Source organism: Atractosteus spatula, chromosome 7 (genome assembly GCF_055471065.1).
Source record: "Atractosteus spatula isolate fAtrSpa1 chromosome 7, fAtrSpa1.hap1, whole genome shotgun sequence".
NCBI lineage: Eukaryota > Metazoa > Chordata > Actinopteri > Semionotiformes > Lepisosteidae > Atractosteus > Atractosteus spatula.
The window spans coordinates 10,876,507-10,889,678 of record NC_142712.1 but is presented as its reverse complement, the minus strand read 5'-3'; the positions used below and the strand labels follow the sequence as shown (position 1 = coordinate 10,889,678).

At 39.4% G+C, this 13,172-nt stretch overlaps 2 protein-coding genes across 3 annotated transcripts; one reads left to right on the top strand and one right to left on the bottom strand.

Annotated features, from left to right (window-relative positions):
• Positions 1-61: 61 nt before the first annotated feature.
• Positions 62-4,437, bottom strand: msantd4 (Myb/SANT-like DNA-binding domain containing 4 with coiled-coils). The gene is made up of 3 exons (XM_088921128.1): positions 4,387-4,437; positions 2,612-3,219; positions 62-1,950 (listed from the first exon to the last, which is right to left on the bottom strand). The coding sequence occupies exons 2-3, from the start codon at positions 3,071-3,073 to the stop codon at positions 1,300-1,302; spliced, it is 1,113 nt and encodes a 370-aa protein (XP_088777254.1). The 5' UTR covers positions 3,074-3,219; positions 4,387-4,437; the 3' UTR covers positions 62-1,299.
• A 144-nt stretch (positions 4,438-4,581) lies between these two features.
• On the top strand, positions 4,582-12,464 carry aasdhppt (aminoadipate-semialdehyde dehydrogenase-phosphopantetheinyl transferase). 2 transcript variants are annotated; one of them, XM_088921255.1, is made up of 6 exons: positions 4,582-5,130; positions 5,965-6,190; positions 7,213-7,334; positions 8,366-8,527; positions 11,120-11,197; positions 11,520-12,464. In XM_088921255.1, the coding sequence occupies exons 1-6, from the start codon at positions 4,897-4,899 to the stop codon at positions 11,685-11,687; spliced, it is 990 nt and encodes a 329-aa protein (XP_088777381.1). In that variant the 5' UTR covers positions 4,582-4,896; the 3' UTR covers positions 11,688-12,464. The 2 variants fall into 2 exon arrangements, with proteins under 2 accessions (XP_088777381.1, XP_088777380.1); XM_088921254.1 differs by lacking the exon at positions 11,120-11,197 and having other exon boundaries at positions 4,602-5,130.
• The last annotated feature ends 708 nt before the right edge of the window (positions 12,465-13,172 follow it).

The following is a 13,172-nucleotide window of genomic DNA, read 5'->3' as shown; positions in this document are numbered from 1 at the left end:
ACAACACTGGCTTTGAGGACAGTTATTTAACTCGGATAACATTTGACTCACTCAAGTTGGCTTGTTCTCAGTATACTTTTTATTCTCTTTTTGATAAAAGAAGTGGCAAATGGACATACACACAGTACTCTTATAACATTAAATGTTTTTCTTACTCTACAAAGGAAGAAATGGTAGCTCCAGGATACCACAAGGTGAATAAAAATATGAATCTTTAGGCTGTACAACTGTATTCACAAAAGGACTTAGAAATGCTCTTGAGCCTCAAGCATCCTTTTCACTGCCACATTGTGCTTCTTAAAAATGTAAAGGAGTTGACGGATTCTTCTACATATCACATACAGTACTAAACTTCTGAAATGATAACCCCCCAGATGCATACAGGACATTTACACAAATAGCTATAAAATGTATCTTTATTTGTAGATAAAAACGATGGACACATCCTAAATGCATCTTCCGCTGACTGTTTTGGGAACTCCAAGCTAATAAAACATTTTTTGTATGTATGCTGTTGCATTTATTTGGGAACTAATCTGACATTACAGTGTTGCCAAAACAGTGTTCCATAAAGGACTAGACACTGTGTAATTCTTTCATACAGTCATACCCCGGTATACATTGGTGATGCGTTCTTGAAAGGATTTTCCCCACAAGGATTAAAGTAAAAGAATATGGTCAGTACTGGGACTAAGAAATACAGTATACACTCTTCCCTAAAAAGCATCATGGTTTAACTAGTCTTTTCCTTAATACAGTAAAAATGCACAAAATTATTTTTTCCCCCATATTGAAAGTTTCCATTGCTGTTTCACATAAAATATTTAACACATTACACTCTGTAACTGTTTACACTTCTGCATATGCACTGTACATTGTACATTCATAAATACAGTATGACAATTGTCCCCCCGGGACTAGACTACTGAATATAGTCTTTTGAATTGAATTAATACACATACACAGTGCATTAAAGTAGTAAAATTAAGATAAAACGCTACGTTTCGATTCGACATGTAGTTCAGTAAGGTTATGTTATATGATTCGATCATCGGTACGACGTACTGCATTTTGAAGTATCGGGCAATGGAATCGTTGGTATAAAATAACAGCAGTAAATCTGCAAATGAACAGATAAACAATGTATAGAGGGGTGGTACTGTATTTAACACAGCAGTTAGGAAACAAAAGCCTCACTGCACAGCGCAACTTGAAAAAATATGCCTGTAAAAATCCAGAAAATGTTTTCTTGAACGAAACACATAAAAAAACCAGGACCTTTATTTAAATCGCATCTGTCTAGTGGGCCTGGTGAAGAGACAGCTGCTGTCCGTCTTTCTGCAACTGCAGCCTCTCCTTCTCCACCTGAAAACGCTCCTTTTCGATTTGCAGCCTCCCCGATTCGAACTTGAAGAACTGCAGTCGCTCTTTTTCCAGCTGCAGGCGCTCCTTCTCCAGCTTCAGTCTCTCGGACTCCAGGTCCACGGGCTGCCACGGCTTCCTGTCTGTCGGTGGGAGCTCACAGTCCTTGGCGGGCCTCTCGGCCTGGAACATGAGGAGCCTGAGCCTCTCCCTCTCGATCTGCAGCCGCTCCTTCTCCATCTGCAGGCGCTCGTGCTCGATGTCGACCCGCCGCAGCTTGTCCTTCTCGATCTGCAGCCGTTCCTTCTCGATCTGGAGCCGCTCAGACTCCACGTTGAGGCGGTGCCTCTCCAGCTCGAGGCGCTGCTTCTCCAGGGCGATGAGCAGGTTGGTGCCGTCGGCGGCTCCTGCTGCGCCGACCCCTACCCCCAGTTCCCGGGTCGCGCCCTTGGTGGCGCTCAGCATCCCAAACTCGTCGATGTGAGCAAAAACCTCGGGCACCCTGCCTTCCCTGTCCACATCTGGCAGGAGGGAAGGGAAACCATCTTCATCCTCCTCCTCCTCTCCCTCTTCACCTTCCCCTTCCAGCTGCGAAAACAAAAAACGTCCTCGTGAAACCGTTGAGATATGCGGCTTAAAGATGCTCCAAGCGGACAGCTTTGTAAACCACAACGCGAACGACGCGAACGTCGTCTCTCAGAGAGACAACTGAAAGACACAATGGTAGGAAAACAAAGTTTCTAAAACTGCAAAGACCTTACAGTCAAAGATACCCAATCACCACTTAGGGATTGTTGGTATTCAGATTTTTGTATGTTACTGCTACAAGAGAAAATTGGTAGCATTTGTACACTGCTTTTTATTGAAAAGGATCTCAAAGCACAAGAAAGGATCCACATCATCCACTACTAAACTGCCCCAGGACCCACTTGGGTGATATTATACTGCACACCCATCAGGACTGTCATTTAACATCACCAAATAATGACATCTTCTACAGCACAGTGTCCCTGATTACCTTCTACTCTAATCTCTTTCAAATGTAATCACCATACACTTACAACAACACAAAAACCACTATACCCCAGGCAACCAGTAAAGGCACTCAGTAGAGTGCAGGCTTAGCTCAGTGATCCAAGTATCCTGGGTTCAAGCCTGGGTCAAGTCACTAGCCGTCTGTAACCTGAATTCCCCAAGCGTGACAAACACAAAGTAACCGTCGATTCTAAACCAAAAAAACACACTTTACCCTATAATTGCTGGGGTCATCATCTTCCATCTTGATTCCTGAAGAAGGGTGGCTGCTGGGCTCTCCCAGGTCAGAGAGGTCTTGCCAATCGCAACTGGAATCCTTGGGAAAACCACCCAGATCCACACCCTGGTCGCCGCTCAGAGAGTTCTCGACGTCCGGGGAGGAAGGGTTGAACTCATTTTTGATGTCAGCCAGCTCTGCTCTGATCTGCTTCCTTTTCATCAGCGCTCTCCAGTCCAGGTACCTCCTCTTGACCTCCACGGCAGTCCTCAGCTCGCCCTCTCCCAGAGCGTTCACGCAATCCGCCACCTCATCCCATGCCCTCCTCTTCAGCTCGTTAATGGCTGTGTTCTGCTGCTTGGAGAAGAGTATGTCCTTGCGCTTTCGGATTTCCCTGATTAAGGTCTGCGTTTCCTTCACACTGTAGTTGCTCTTCCTTTTGCGTTTCAGCTGCTTCATCTGAAGGAAATCCAGCTTGGCGTTTGGAAGCGCTATCTGGCCAGTATTGTCTGGTGCGACGAGCACAGGCCTGACTCAGAAGATGACAGAACTGGGAGTGGAGTGGAGACAAAATTTTCACTTGCGGCTGCTGATAGTCCAGGTGTCTTAAATAAAAAAGAAACATAACAATAGAATCAGACAGAGATGATATACAAATATACATGTTCTGTTTAACCACTCAAACAAGCTGTAATTACAGTATAATGTCCATCTTTCCGATTAAAGATCAGATTAGACTCTAGCTAGAGCATTTGCAATAGAACAATAATAGAATTTCTCTCCTTTTATAATCCCTACAATTTCAGTAATCACTTTCCCTGACAGCTAAACAGGTCAAAGTGAAGAAAAATAAGCATTTATCAGCAGTTTAAGGTAGGGTGATTACATTTCTTATTTTCTTTATCACTGTGAAATAAATACTGTCCCATACTTCTTCAACATTAAATTAATGAGTCAATAAGAAAATATAACAGTAATTCCACCCCTTTTTCTTTAATAATTTTGGTTGTATCAGAAGTAAATATATGTACAGTACTGCAAAGATCTGATAAACAATGACGAATATCCTTAGAATACTATTTTACTCTATCACAAAATGAAAGATCGTCCTTAAGGATCTGAGATTCTCGACTCCTACAGGTGATACAGTTTGGAGTAATCTACAACATGCTCATCGTCGTTTTGGAAAAAAAAAGTTTTCTGTAATTTACTGTGCAGCACTGAGAGCTTGCTTTCAGGTTGTGTCCTTGACTACCATTCATACAATAAAGAAATCACTGAAATATTGCTGCAACTGCGATCCCTGCAGCATTGCACATTAATTTTCCCAATCACAATGTACTGTAGAACATGGTGTTTCAAGTGTGCAACTGCTCGCACTGACGGAATGAAACAGTATTCAAACGAAAAAATAGATCATTTGTCATTTTGCACGTCCAGAGGCATACAATCAAGTTCTAACATGATAAAAGATTTTTCTTGTTCCTTGATTTTAATAATAATTACTGGTATCGTTTATCGTTCAGTTATTTGACGTGAACCAACACATTTCTTTAAAAAAAAAGGGCACTGACGTGATATGAAATAATTTTTATGGTTGCTAATTAACTGCAGGGTAATTTATGGAATAGGCATGTGCCGTAATCCCAGTTTCAAATTCTGTTTTGACAGCGTCTATGGGAAATGCTCAAATGCAGCGGACTGCAATGCTGCAACTAAATTAAATAGGCTGCATAAACCCTTGTCGTTACTTTGCCAAATTAATAACTTACCGGAACGTTATGTAGACACAACCTCATCCACACATCATCCGTCAAGATTTCAGCGGAGGGACCTCCGGTTGCACGCAGGCAGGTAAACAGTCTGTCTTTCTTCGCCATTCGCCCCAGCGGATGTCGCTCAGTACTTTGACGACTTAACGTCATTTCTGCTCGGCCTTTACCGGTACAGTGAAGGAGTGCTTCCGGACACAGAAATGGCGATTTGTTGTAGTTTGCTGCTGGTTTTTACGTGGTTCAGCCTAAATTGTATATAGTAGTTATAATATTTTGATTGCGAGAGACAAATATCACTTTGGAATGTAAGATATTATTAGGCCGCAGAAATAGAGGTGGCTGACACCGTACCTGTAGTAAGGTTTGCGGTTGTACTTTGTGCAAAGTAGTAATTGAATATAGAATTTTGTGTGAAATGTGTATTTACCTAAATACCATTTTTAGACGAATTGAAGTGATGGCTGACGTTCGTCGTTAGCCATTGCTGTTACTTTGCACAATGCATGCATGTGTCGTGGCGTACTCCAGATCGGCGTGTTAGCATTTAACGCAGTCAAACCTTTTAATTTCCACTCTCGTTTATTCCCTTTAACTGCTATGGAAAGTGTTCGGTGGGCATTTCGGTGCGGTTCGTGGTCTCCGAGCCGCTCCGAGTGGTTGTTTGCTGCTCGCTGTGTGCAGCTGGAGGAGAAAGAGCGAATCGGGCAGTTTGTCTTTGCCAAAGACGCCAAATCTGCGATGGTAATGTTTACCTACAGTACCTCAGAAAGATTCATGCAAAAGGGGGTTTTGTGCCAATTCCACTAGTACAATTTAATATCCCCTAAAGCTGCTGTATCTCCTGCAGTATAATTTTAGTCGCTAGTATCTTTTGTTCTTGGGTGGTAGGCATCTGGGAATTTCAGTGGTTTAAATCTAGAACCTAAGAGATTTGGCCTCCACTTGCATGCAATGTTGGAAATTTCAGTTTACTGATTCATCTGTATTTTTTTTTTCATTTTACTGGAACCCAGAAGTCTTTCCAGTCATTTCCTATTAATGTGAAAAGCAGCTTTGTCCAAGCCCTTGACAGTATTTATATGCAAAGAATTGGTTGGGGGCTACTCAAGAATTATCCCACAGTGCTCGTGATACATTTTGTTATGCTCTTCTACCTAATGCACCTGTTGTGGTGCGAGATCACAATCAAGATATGGCATTACTGTTTAACCTCAAATAATCTTGGCTACTCATGTAGTAGCCGTGTTTCTTATGCTTTGGGCTCCACACACAGCATGAGACCTGCTAACTTGGTAATCAGAGCTTAATCAGTTTAGACAGAGCAGCACTGGTGGGTGGTCTAAGGTTTTCTACACTGAATAATCAGGGAAAATTTGTTGGGCAGTGTGTGTTGCTCTCTGAAATTACAGTTAATCAGTTTATTAATGCTCTGGAGTTGGATTGTGAAGGCAAAGATCTGAATGACCTGAACTGTAGAGTATATTTTTATCATGTATTACGTTAGATGCCTGTTTCCCTTGGATACACAGACGAAGTTACACAACCTGACTGTGGCTGTCTGAACATCTCTTCTAGGCTGGGCGCTTGCTGATTAGAAAACTAATTAGTGAGAAGATGGGGATTGTGTGGAATGAAATTAATCTACAGAGAACAGCCAAGGGAAAACCTTTTTTGGCCAATCCAGCTCCCAGCTCCTGTATGAAGTACAGCTTTAATATCTCACATCAAGGAGATTATGCAGTTCTTGCTGCTGAGTCAGGTCTTCAGGTTGGCATTGATGTCATGAAGACCACACTGCCAGGTGAAACTATGTCATCTATAATGCTTATGAAGATTACAGGGGTTTAGAAGCCTGTATTTGGTCACGCACTGCTGGCATTGACGCAAGAAACCAACTTTGTGATAAAAAGTGTCCTGAATTAAAATTGCAGTTCATTACAAGAATTTTAAGAGGCTGTTCAAAAGCTTCCCAATAGTCTTTCATACTGTGTGGTGGAAGTACTATATATGTGCTGGCTTGGTTTGTTTTGAGTATGTTCTTTGTATTATTTTGAAGTGTGAATTTAAGTGTGTCTATGCTAAAAACCCATACTGTACATTTACTGTAAGTATTTGTAATTTTATGTTCCAATGACAAAACGAGAGCTTGGAACACACCATGTAGATGTCATGCTTTATTTTGTGTTTACTGTTGTGTCATAGCAAATTTGTACACACCTGCTTTCTAGTGTGCGGATAATGAGGTTTGTCGCCACTCATATAAAACTCGAGCAGATCATTAAGTTGCAGTTGGGGTCAACTTTTTAGATTTAGCCAAAGCTGCTTTGCTTTGATTTAGCTTTTCGTCAACGTAACCCCTAGACAGTGATCTCTAAATCTGTCGACACTAACGTGATTGATTGTTGGAGTGGTACAACGTGAGAGAGGGGACTGTGGAAAAACCTGGTTAAGTTTTAAAGCCTTTAGAAAATGCTAAATGTGTTCCTTTCTTAAGCTTGAAGCTGCTATCAAATTCTGTTTTATATATAACCCTCTACAGCTGAAAGCCTGTATTTGAAACCGTTTCAATAAATTAAAAACAAAACGTGATTCAAGGAAATAGAGCTATTGTTCTCTAGAGTACCACAAGGTGGGGCTGTTGCTCTATTGTTCTGTAAATATTTGAAAATAATTAACCTGCTATTTTAATTAGTACAATAAGAGGAACGGTTTCTTGAGAAAGATTATGTTAATTGACTTAATTTTAATCTCTTACATCTCTTATCTTTACATCTCTTATGTTCAGAACTTTTTTTATTTTTACATTTTTTGCATCTGTTGCAGGCAGCAGTACAATTGCCGATTTCTTCCGGATTATGACCAGGCAGTTCACTGAACATGAATGGAAGGTGATTAAATCAGCAGGAAATGAGTGGGATCAGCTTCATATGTTTTACAGACACTGGGTATGTCTATTAACTTATAAACAGTTTACTCATTACTGAGTACACAAATTAGAGTTTCTCTCTCTATTCATTTACTGTATGTGAGAGTAGACATGATAGAAGCTCCTTATTTTGCTTGACTAAGGTGCCTAGAGAAGTTCATACTGTATCTAGAATGTGGAAATGCTTGGTTGACACCCCAGGTAGGGTTAGGGTTAGTATTCATACTATAATTAGACAATTTTTAAGCTCAGCTCTGGATATTGGGACCCAATTCAGGTTTAGGACAAGTGGTTTCATGCTATTATCTGAATTTTTTTTCTGAAACTCTGTGGGGCCTGGATGACGAGGTGCACCACGCAGTAATTGTATCCTGAAATTGTATCCTGAGCCGGTCGGATCTACAGTTGTAACCAAGCATTTTTGAATCTCATTCCCTTGCATGAGCTTTTATCAATGGCCTTGATTGTTTCCCAATCATTCTTTTTGGTTTGGGGAACATGTCAAAATCTGATGCCTAGAGATGCTCATATATACAATGTGGAAATGCTCGGTTGACACCCCAGGTAGGGTTAGGGTTAGCGTTCAATTAGAGAATTAGTGAAGTCTAATTAGAGGGTTATTAAGCTCAGGGCTTAATAACCCAATTCAGGTTTAGGACAAGTGGTTTCAGGTTTCAGGTCAAAATGGTGTGAAAAGAACACAAAAAGAAAAATACCCAGCAAGCTCACAGTTACTCAGCCAAATTCCCTATTCCACATATTCCATTGCTCTTCCCAGTTCATTTATGTACTTGTTGACAATTCTGGGTCGGTGAAGAAGATGCAGGATGTCTGATTAGCTGATTATTGTTTTCTCCAAGGATCTGATCCATCCATTTCTTGAAAGAAGCCAGGGTATCTGCTTTCCCAGCATAGTTGGGTAGCTTATTCCATACACCCCCAACCCATTGGGTAATGAAATGCCGCCTGTTTTCAGTCTGAAATGAAAAGTAGGGCGGAATGGAAAGAACAGGACAAACCTGCTGAGGATTTCTGTTCACCTTTCTGCAGGCCTTAAAAGAGAGTTTTATAAAAGCCATTGGGACTGGAGTGGGATTCAATCTGCAGAGAGTGGAGTTTCACGTGGCGCCTTTGCAGCTGAGGGTGGGCGAAGTATATAAAGGGACGAGAATGTGCCTGGATTCAGAAGAAGACGATGCCTGGGTTTTTGAGGTGAGGAGGTGAAATTGTGCTGCGTGTGACTGGCAGTCTCTAGACAAAAGCACATTAAAATATCTGCAGGCTTCTGCCTTATGTTCTTATCCAGCACACGTAAAGGTTAGAAACCTCTGCTAATTTTAATTACCCTCGAGATACATATTCAAGGTTTTTGGAAAAGTCACATTGAAGTGAAGCAGGTAAGAATACAGAGAGGAAATGCAGAATTTGGTCAGGTCTAGTTAGTATTGGTGGGGAGACTCAATAACCATATGCATTCCAGTGAGTAAAAGGATCATATGGAACAGCACTGAATAGTGCGATATTGAAATAGTATCAGATTAGTGGGTGAAATTAAGCAGGTGTTAAGTGAAGGGCGTTGGGAGTGTTTTTGGGCACAGTTTGATGGTTTGAAATCTTCCTTTGTCGCCCCCACTCCCCCAGACTTTCAACACAAACTCATTATCAACAGCCGAATGTTTTCAGTAGTTTACAGAAACAAAGATAATCAGGCACAATGAAACACCTTCCTTACCCTAAATTTCAATAACCTCTTGTTATTGTTGAGTTGTAAATGCCCTACTCTTCAGACACGAGCCCTGCTCCACTTCTGTGGGCAGATCTGTTGTAGTGTGCGAAATCTAGGGCTCAGAGACCGGTGAAGAGGTACTACAGTATACATGCTTTTCCCAGGTGTGAGAGTAAAATAAGAAAAATCCCACCAGATGACATCTGATACTCGGTTCAAAAATCAGCAGTGGCCACAAATGCTGCTGCCCTGAGACGTTCAGCTCACACCCCTGTTCGTGACACACAAATCAGAATAATACATTTATCCGTCAAGTCTGTTCAATTAAACGTCACTGGTGTTGTTATATCAGACATCCTGATAAAATGAAAGCACTCTTTTCATTCAAAGAGACTGTATGAAGTCAGGAACTGACTGCAATATCCCTCTGATTATCATGTTTTACTATCAATTGGGATGTTTTATTTACTGTTGTTAAGAATTTGTCTCTTTGTAGTCTTTCCATTCTAGATTTTAACTTCTGTTTTGTATAGTTGCAATATATTCGTCAATTTCATCTTTTATTTCCAAAGAAACCATATAATTTGATACTGCCGTAAGTCCTTTTTTTTTCCTCCAAGAGCATCTTTAAGAGTTATTATGATCGCGTAAAGGAAATTCTTTTTCACCTTTTTCAAATTAAGCTGCAGCTATGCAATTGAATAATTGTCTTTATATTTAAGAACTTATATGCTATCAAATTGAGGAATTCGGCAGGCCCATTAAAAATTAATGAATAAATAAAGGAATGATAGATCTCAAATGTTGCATATGTATCAATACTGTAAAGTAAAACCTCTTCTTGAAAGGATTGCCACAGGGCTCGCTGGTGGAGTCCTGGAGGAAATTATTTGCAATTACATCACATGGTCATTTTGCTAAAAATGTTCAGAATTAATAATGGGGGGACACAGGGGCCACCTATAGTCACATTCATAAATGACAGCATCCACAGCATGTCCTTCAGATTTCATAGCAGGTTTGGCCAGTGGAGTGAGCATGTCAGCGGACCACACAGATACGCAAAACTAAAGAATTTCTCTAAGCAGAACTGTTTTCAAAGAATGAAATATGTTGCACAATTAGAAGGTTTTGTTGACGTAATATAGTGTTTAATCAGTTTGTTTCATGTAGCAGTTAAGACAGCACAGTTTACTAATTGAATGTCTGAAGAATTTTGTTAAAATATTGTAATGGAAAAGTCCATTTAAATTTGACAAATGATGTCTTTCTAATGTAAGCTTCTCCAAACATGATAACCTTCTGGAGCATACTGTAAGTTTTATATATCATGTGGAGTGGATGGTGTTAAAATAATTTAAAATTAGTTCCTTTCATTAATTTTCAGTAGATAAATGACCTGCCAGCACTATTTTGTGTACGAAGAATTGCTTTCACACCAGCTATACGTCAAAGAAAATTATCTTCATTAATTATGAAATTCAGGATAAAAACAAGGATAAGGGCTCAGTTCAGAAATACGTTTTTTTCTGTTACATGTCACCTTTTTAAATGTGATGGTCTGTAATTATTAAGCTGTACTAAGTCCCTTAACTCATCTTAATTAACTTATCAGCATACTAATCATTTATGAACACGAACCTCTGAAAAATTGTTTCCTCCAAGGAATTGGTGAGATCCAGTAGTTTTATCAAGCAGTGTATGTATAAAATAAAAAACTTGTTTCTAAGGAAGTCTCACAGTCCAAGTGCATTTAATGTGCTTTCAGATTTAAATTACAGAGAAATAGATAATAGGAACCTACAAATTCTTTGGAAACAGGCCAGCATAATCCTGTTCACAACACAGGAAGTAAACATAGGGGATGATTGAAAAATAAAATGCACAGGCAATCAAGCATGAGGTCATTGGTGTGTTAACACCCTATTAAGGACAAAGGAAATTTAGAGGATTCATGCATTGTCTGCTTTTAGCTCAAGGGAAAGTTAGCCTGAGGCAGATTTGTGATTTGTGGGGTTTTTTCTTCTCTTGAATGAGCCAGGCCTTAACTGGAAAATAAGAACATGTTTTCTTAATAGGAGAGCTTGTTAGACACTGAACATCATGTGGCAGTTGCACTGGGGAAACCGGATACAACAGGGACTACACTGAATGTTGTAAGATACCTTTACATTTACCTAATAATGTTCAATATAATTAAATAAGATTCATTTTTTTTAATTTGAAAGGAATCATCTTGGTTCAGGATAGTTTTAATCCAAGTAAGACCCAATCTTGAGCAAAAGACCCATTTGCAATGGTGACTTTTCCTGTGGAGATCCGACTCCATTTAGAGATGTGCATGTCTTACAGTTCCTGCTCGTTGTCTGCATGCACTCATTCATGATGTGAATATAAAAATTCAGTAGTGCTGTATTTGTGATGGTTCATGCTGAGCTGCGTTCCGAGTTCAAATAAAACTGGTTGTCTTTTTCTCAGGATTGTTCCTCAACATTTTCCACTCCAGTGCCCCCACAGTTGACCATGTTGACCTTCAGTGAGCTCGTGTCTGGAGCGATTCCTTTAACTGAGGAGGATCACTCATACTGGGATACGTTCCAGAAAAAGCCAGCAGCCCCTGGCCGTCAGAGCGAATCTTCCAGGTGACAATGTGGACAGGGAAAGACTTGGGCTGCAATGTCATTCAAGCCGTTAAATTGTAGGAAAAAAATAGACAGTATTGATTTTCATGTAAATAAGTTAGTTCAAACAAGAGAAAACAAAATGCCTAGGCATGAATATATTAATGGAATTTTGCTGTCTTAAAGAATACTGATTCCTTCATGAGAATGTGCTCGGCACTAAATAACACAGGTACAGTATGTGTGATGTCCTGGCAATTTAAATGTTTTGATTCTTAAGTTAACCATAGGTTCACATCAGGATGTTTTATTTATATCAGTCAATGACCTTCATAAGAACATAAGAAAGGTTAGAGGTGAGACAACTTGATTTATCCTAAATTAAAAAGAAAATTAAGAAATCAGACAAATCATGTGTTTTTTATTATTTTGAACATGGCAGTGATTCTTCATTCGAAATGGAGAACATGAAGATTTAATTTCATATGGTCAGCTACAGTATATAACTGCTGTACAGTACAGAAAACATACCAATAATGGCATGGATGAATGAAAGGGAGGGGAAAATGACACAAGTGACCTCTTATTACAATGGAATTATTTGCAACTTAATGTGGTACATCCAAGAGGTCTGTTAATATTGTAACCTATCCACTTCAGAACAAAAAATGCTGATATCAAGAATCCAACACAATACTGTGTGTTTTAAAAAAGTTACACTAGTTTGTGTATCCATTTCAGTTTTAACTATGTCTTGGTAGAACTTTGTCATTTTGAAAAAGAAAATAAAATCACCCATAAATTGACCTTCCATCTCCTCCAAAGTTTGTGTTCTTTTCGTGCTCCATCTACAGAAGTCTATTTTTATCCTTAAACATTTAAGAAACCATTAGAGAGCTTGTCTTGGATAAAAAGCTTTTAGAACTCCAGCCCAGTAGCTTTCCAGAGTGGCCTTCCAAAACAGCTTTTGTAGCTTTTTGTAAAGTTTGGTTTTTCTCTGCCAGCAAGTGTGAAATGAGTATCAGATTAAATAAATATCCAATTATCTCCCCTTAGCAGCAACATGGCACAACAATATTGATGAAATACATCTTATCACTGAATATGAGTCATCATTTCCATTGCAGTAGCTGAAATTTACACCCCTTTAAAACTCCTCAAAATACAGTTACTGTATAAAGCCTGACAAAGCCCTTTGCAACAAATTGACAAAGAACATTTTTAATAATATGTAAAGATTATTTTAGAATATCTAGTTGTTATGAGCAACGTAATCTTTAAAATTAGTCATGATTTATAGCTGCCAGAAATGTTACATACATAACTGGCATGTGCAAAGTGGAAAATAGACTAACTGAAATGATGATTTTGATGTTTCTTCTGTACAATTAGAAAGAAAAAACATTTTCAGTCTGAAAAACTGTACCCCCCCAAAAATACAGGCAGTAATAATTTGCTGCCAGTGTTTCTTGATATTGTGATTGTTACCGGTGGGTAATATTGTTGTCTA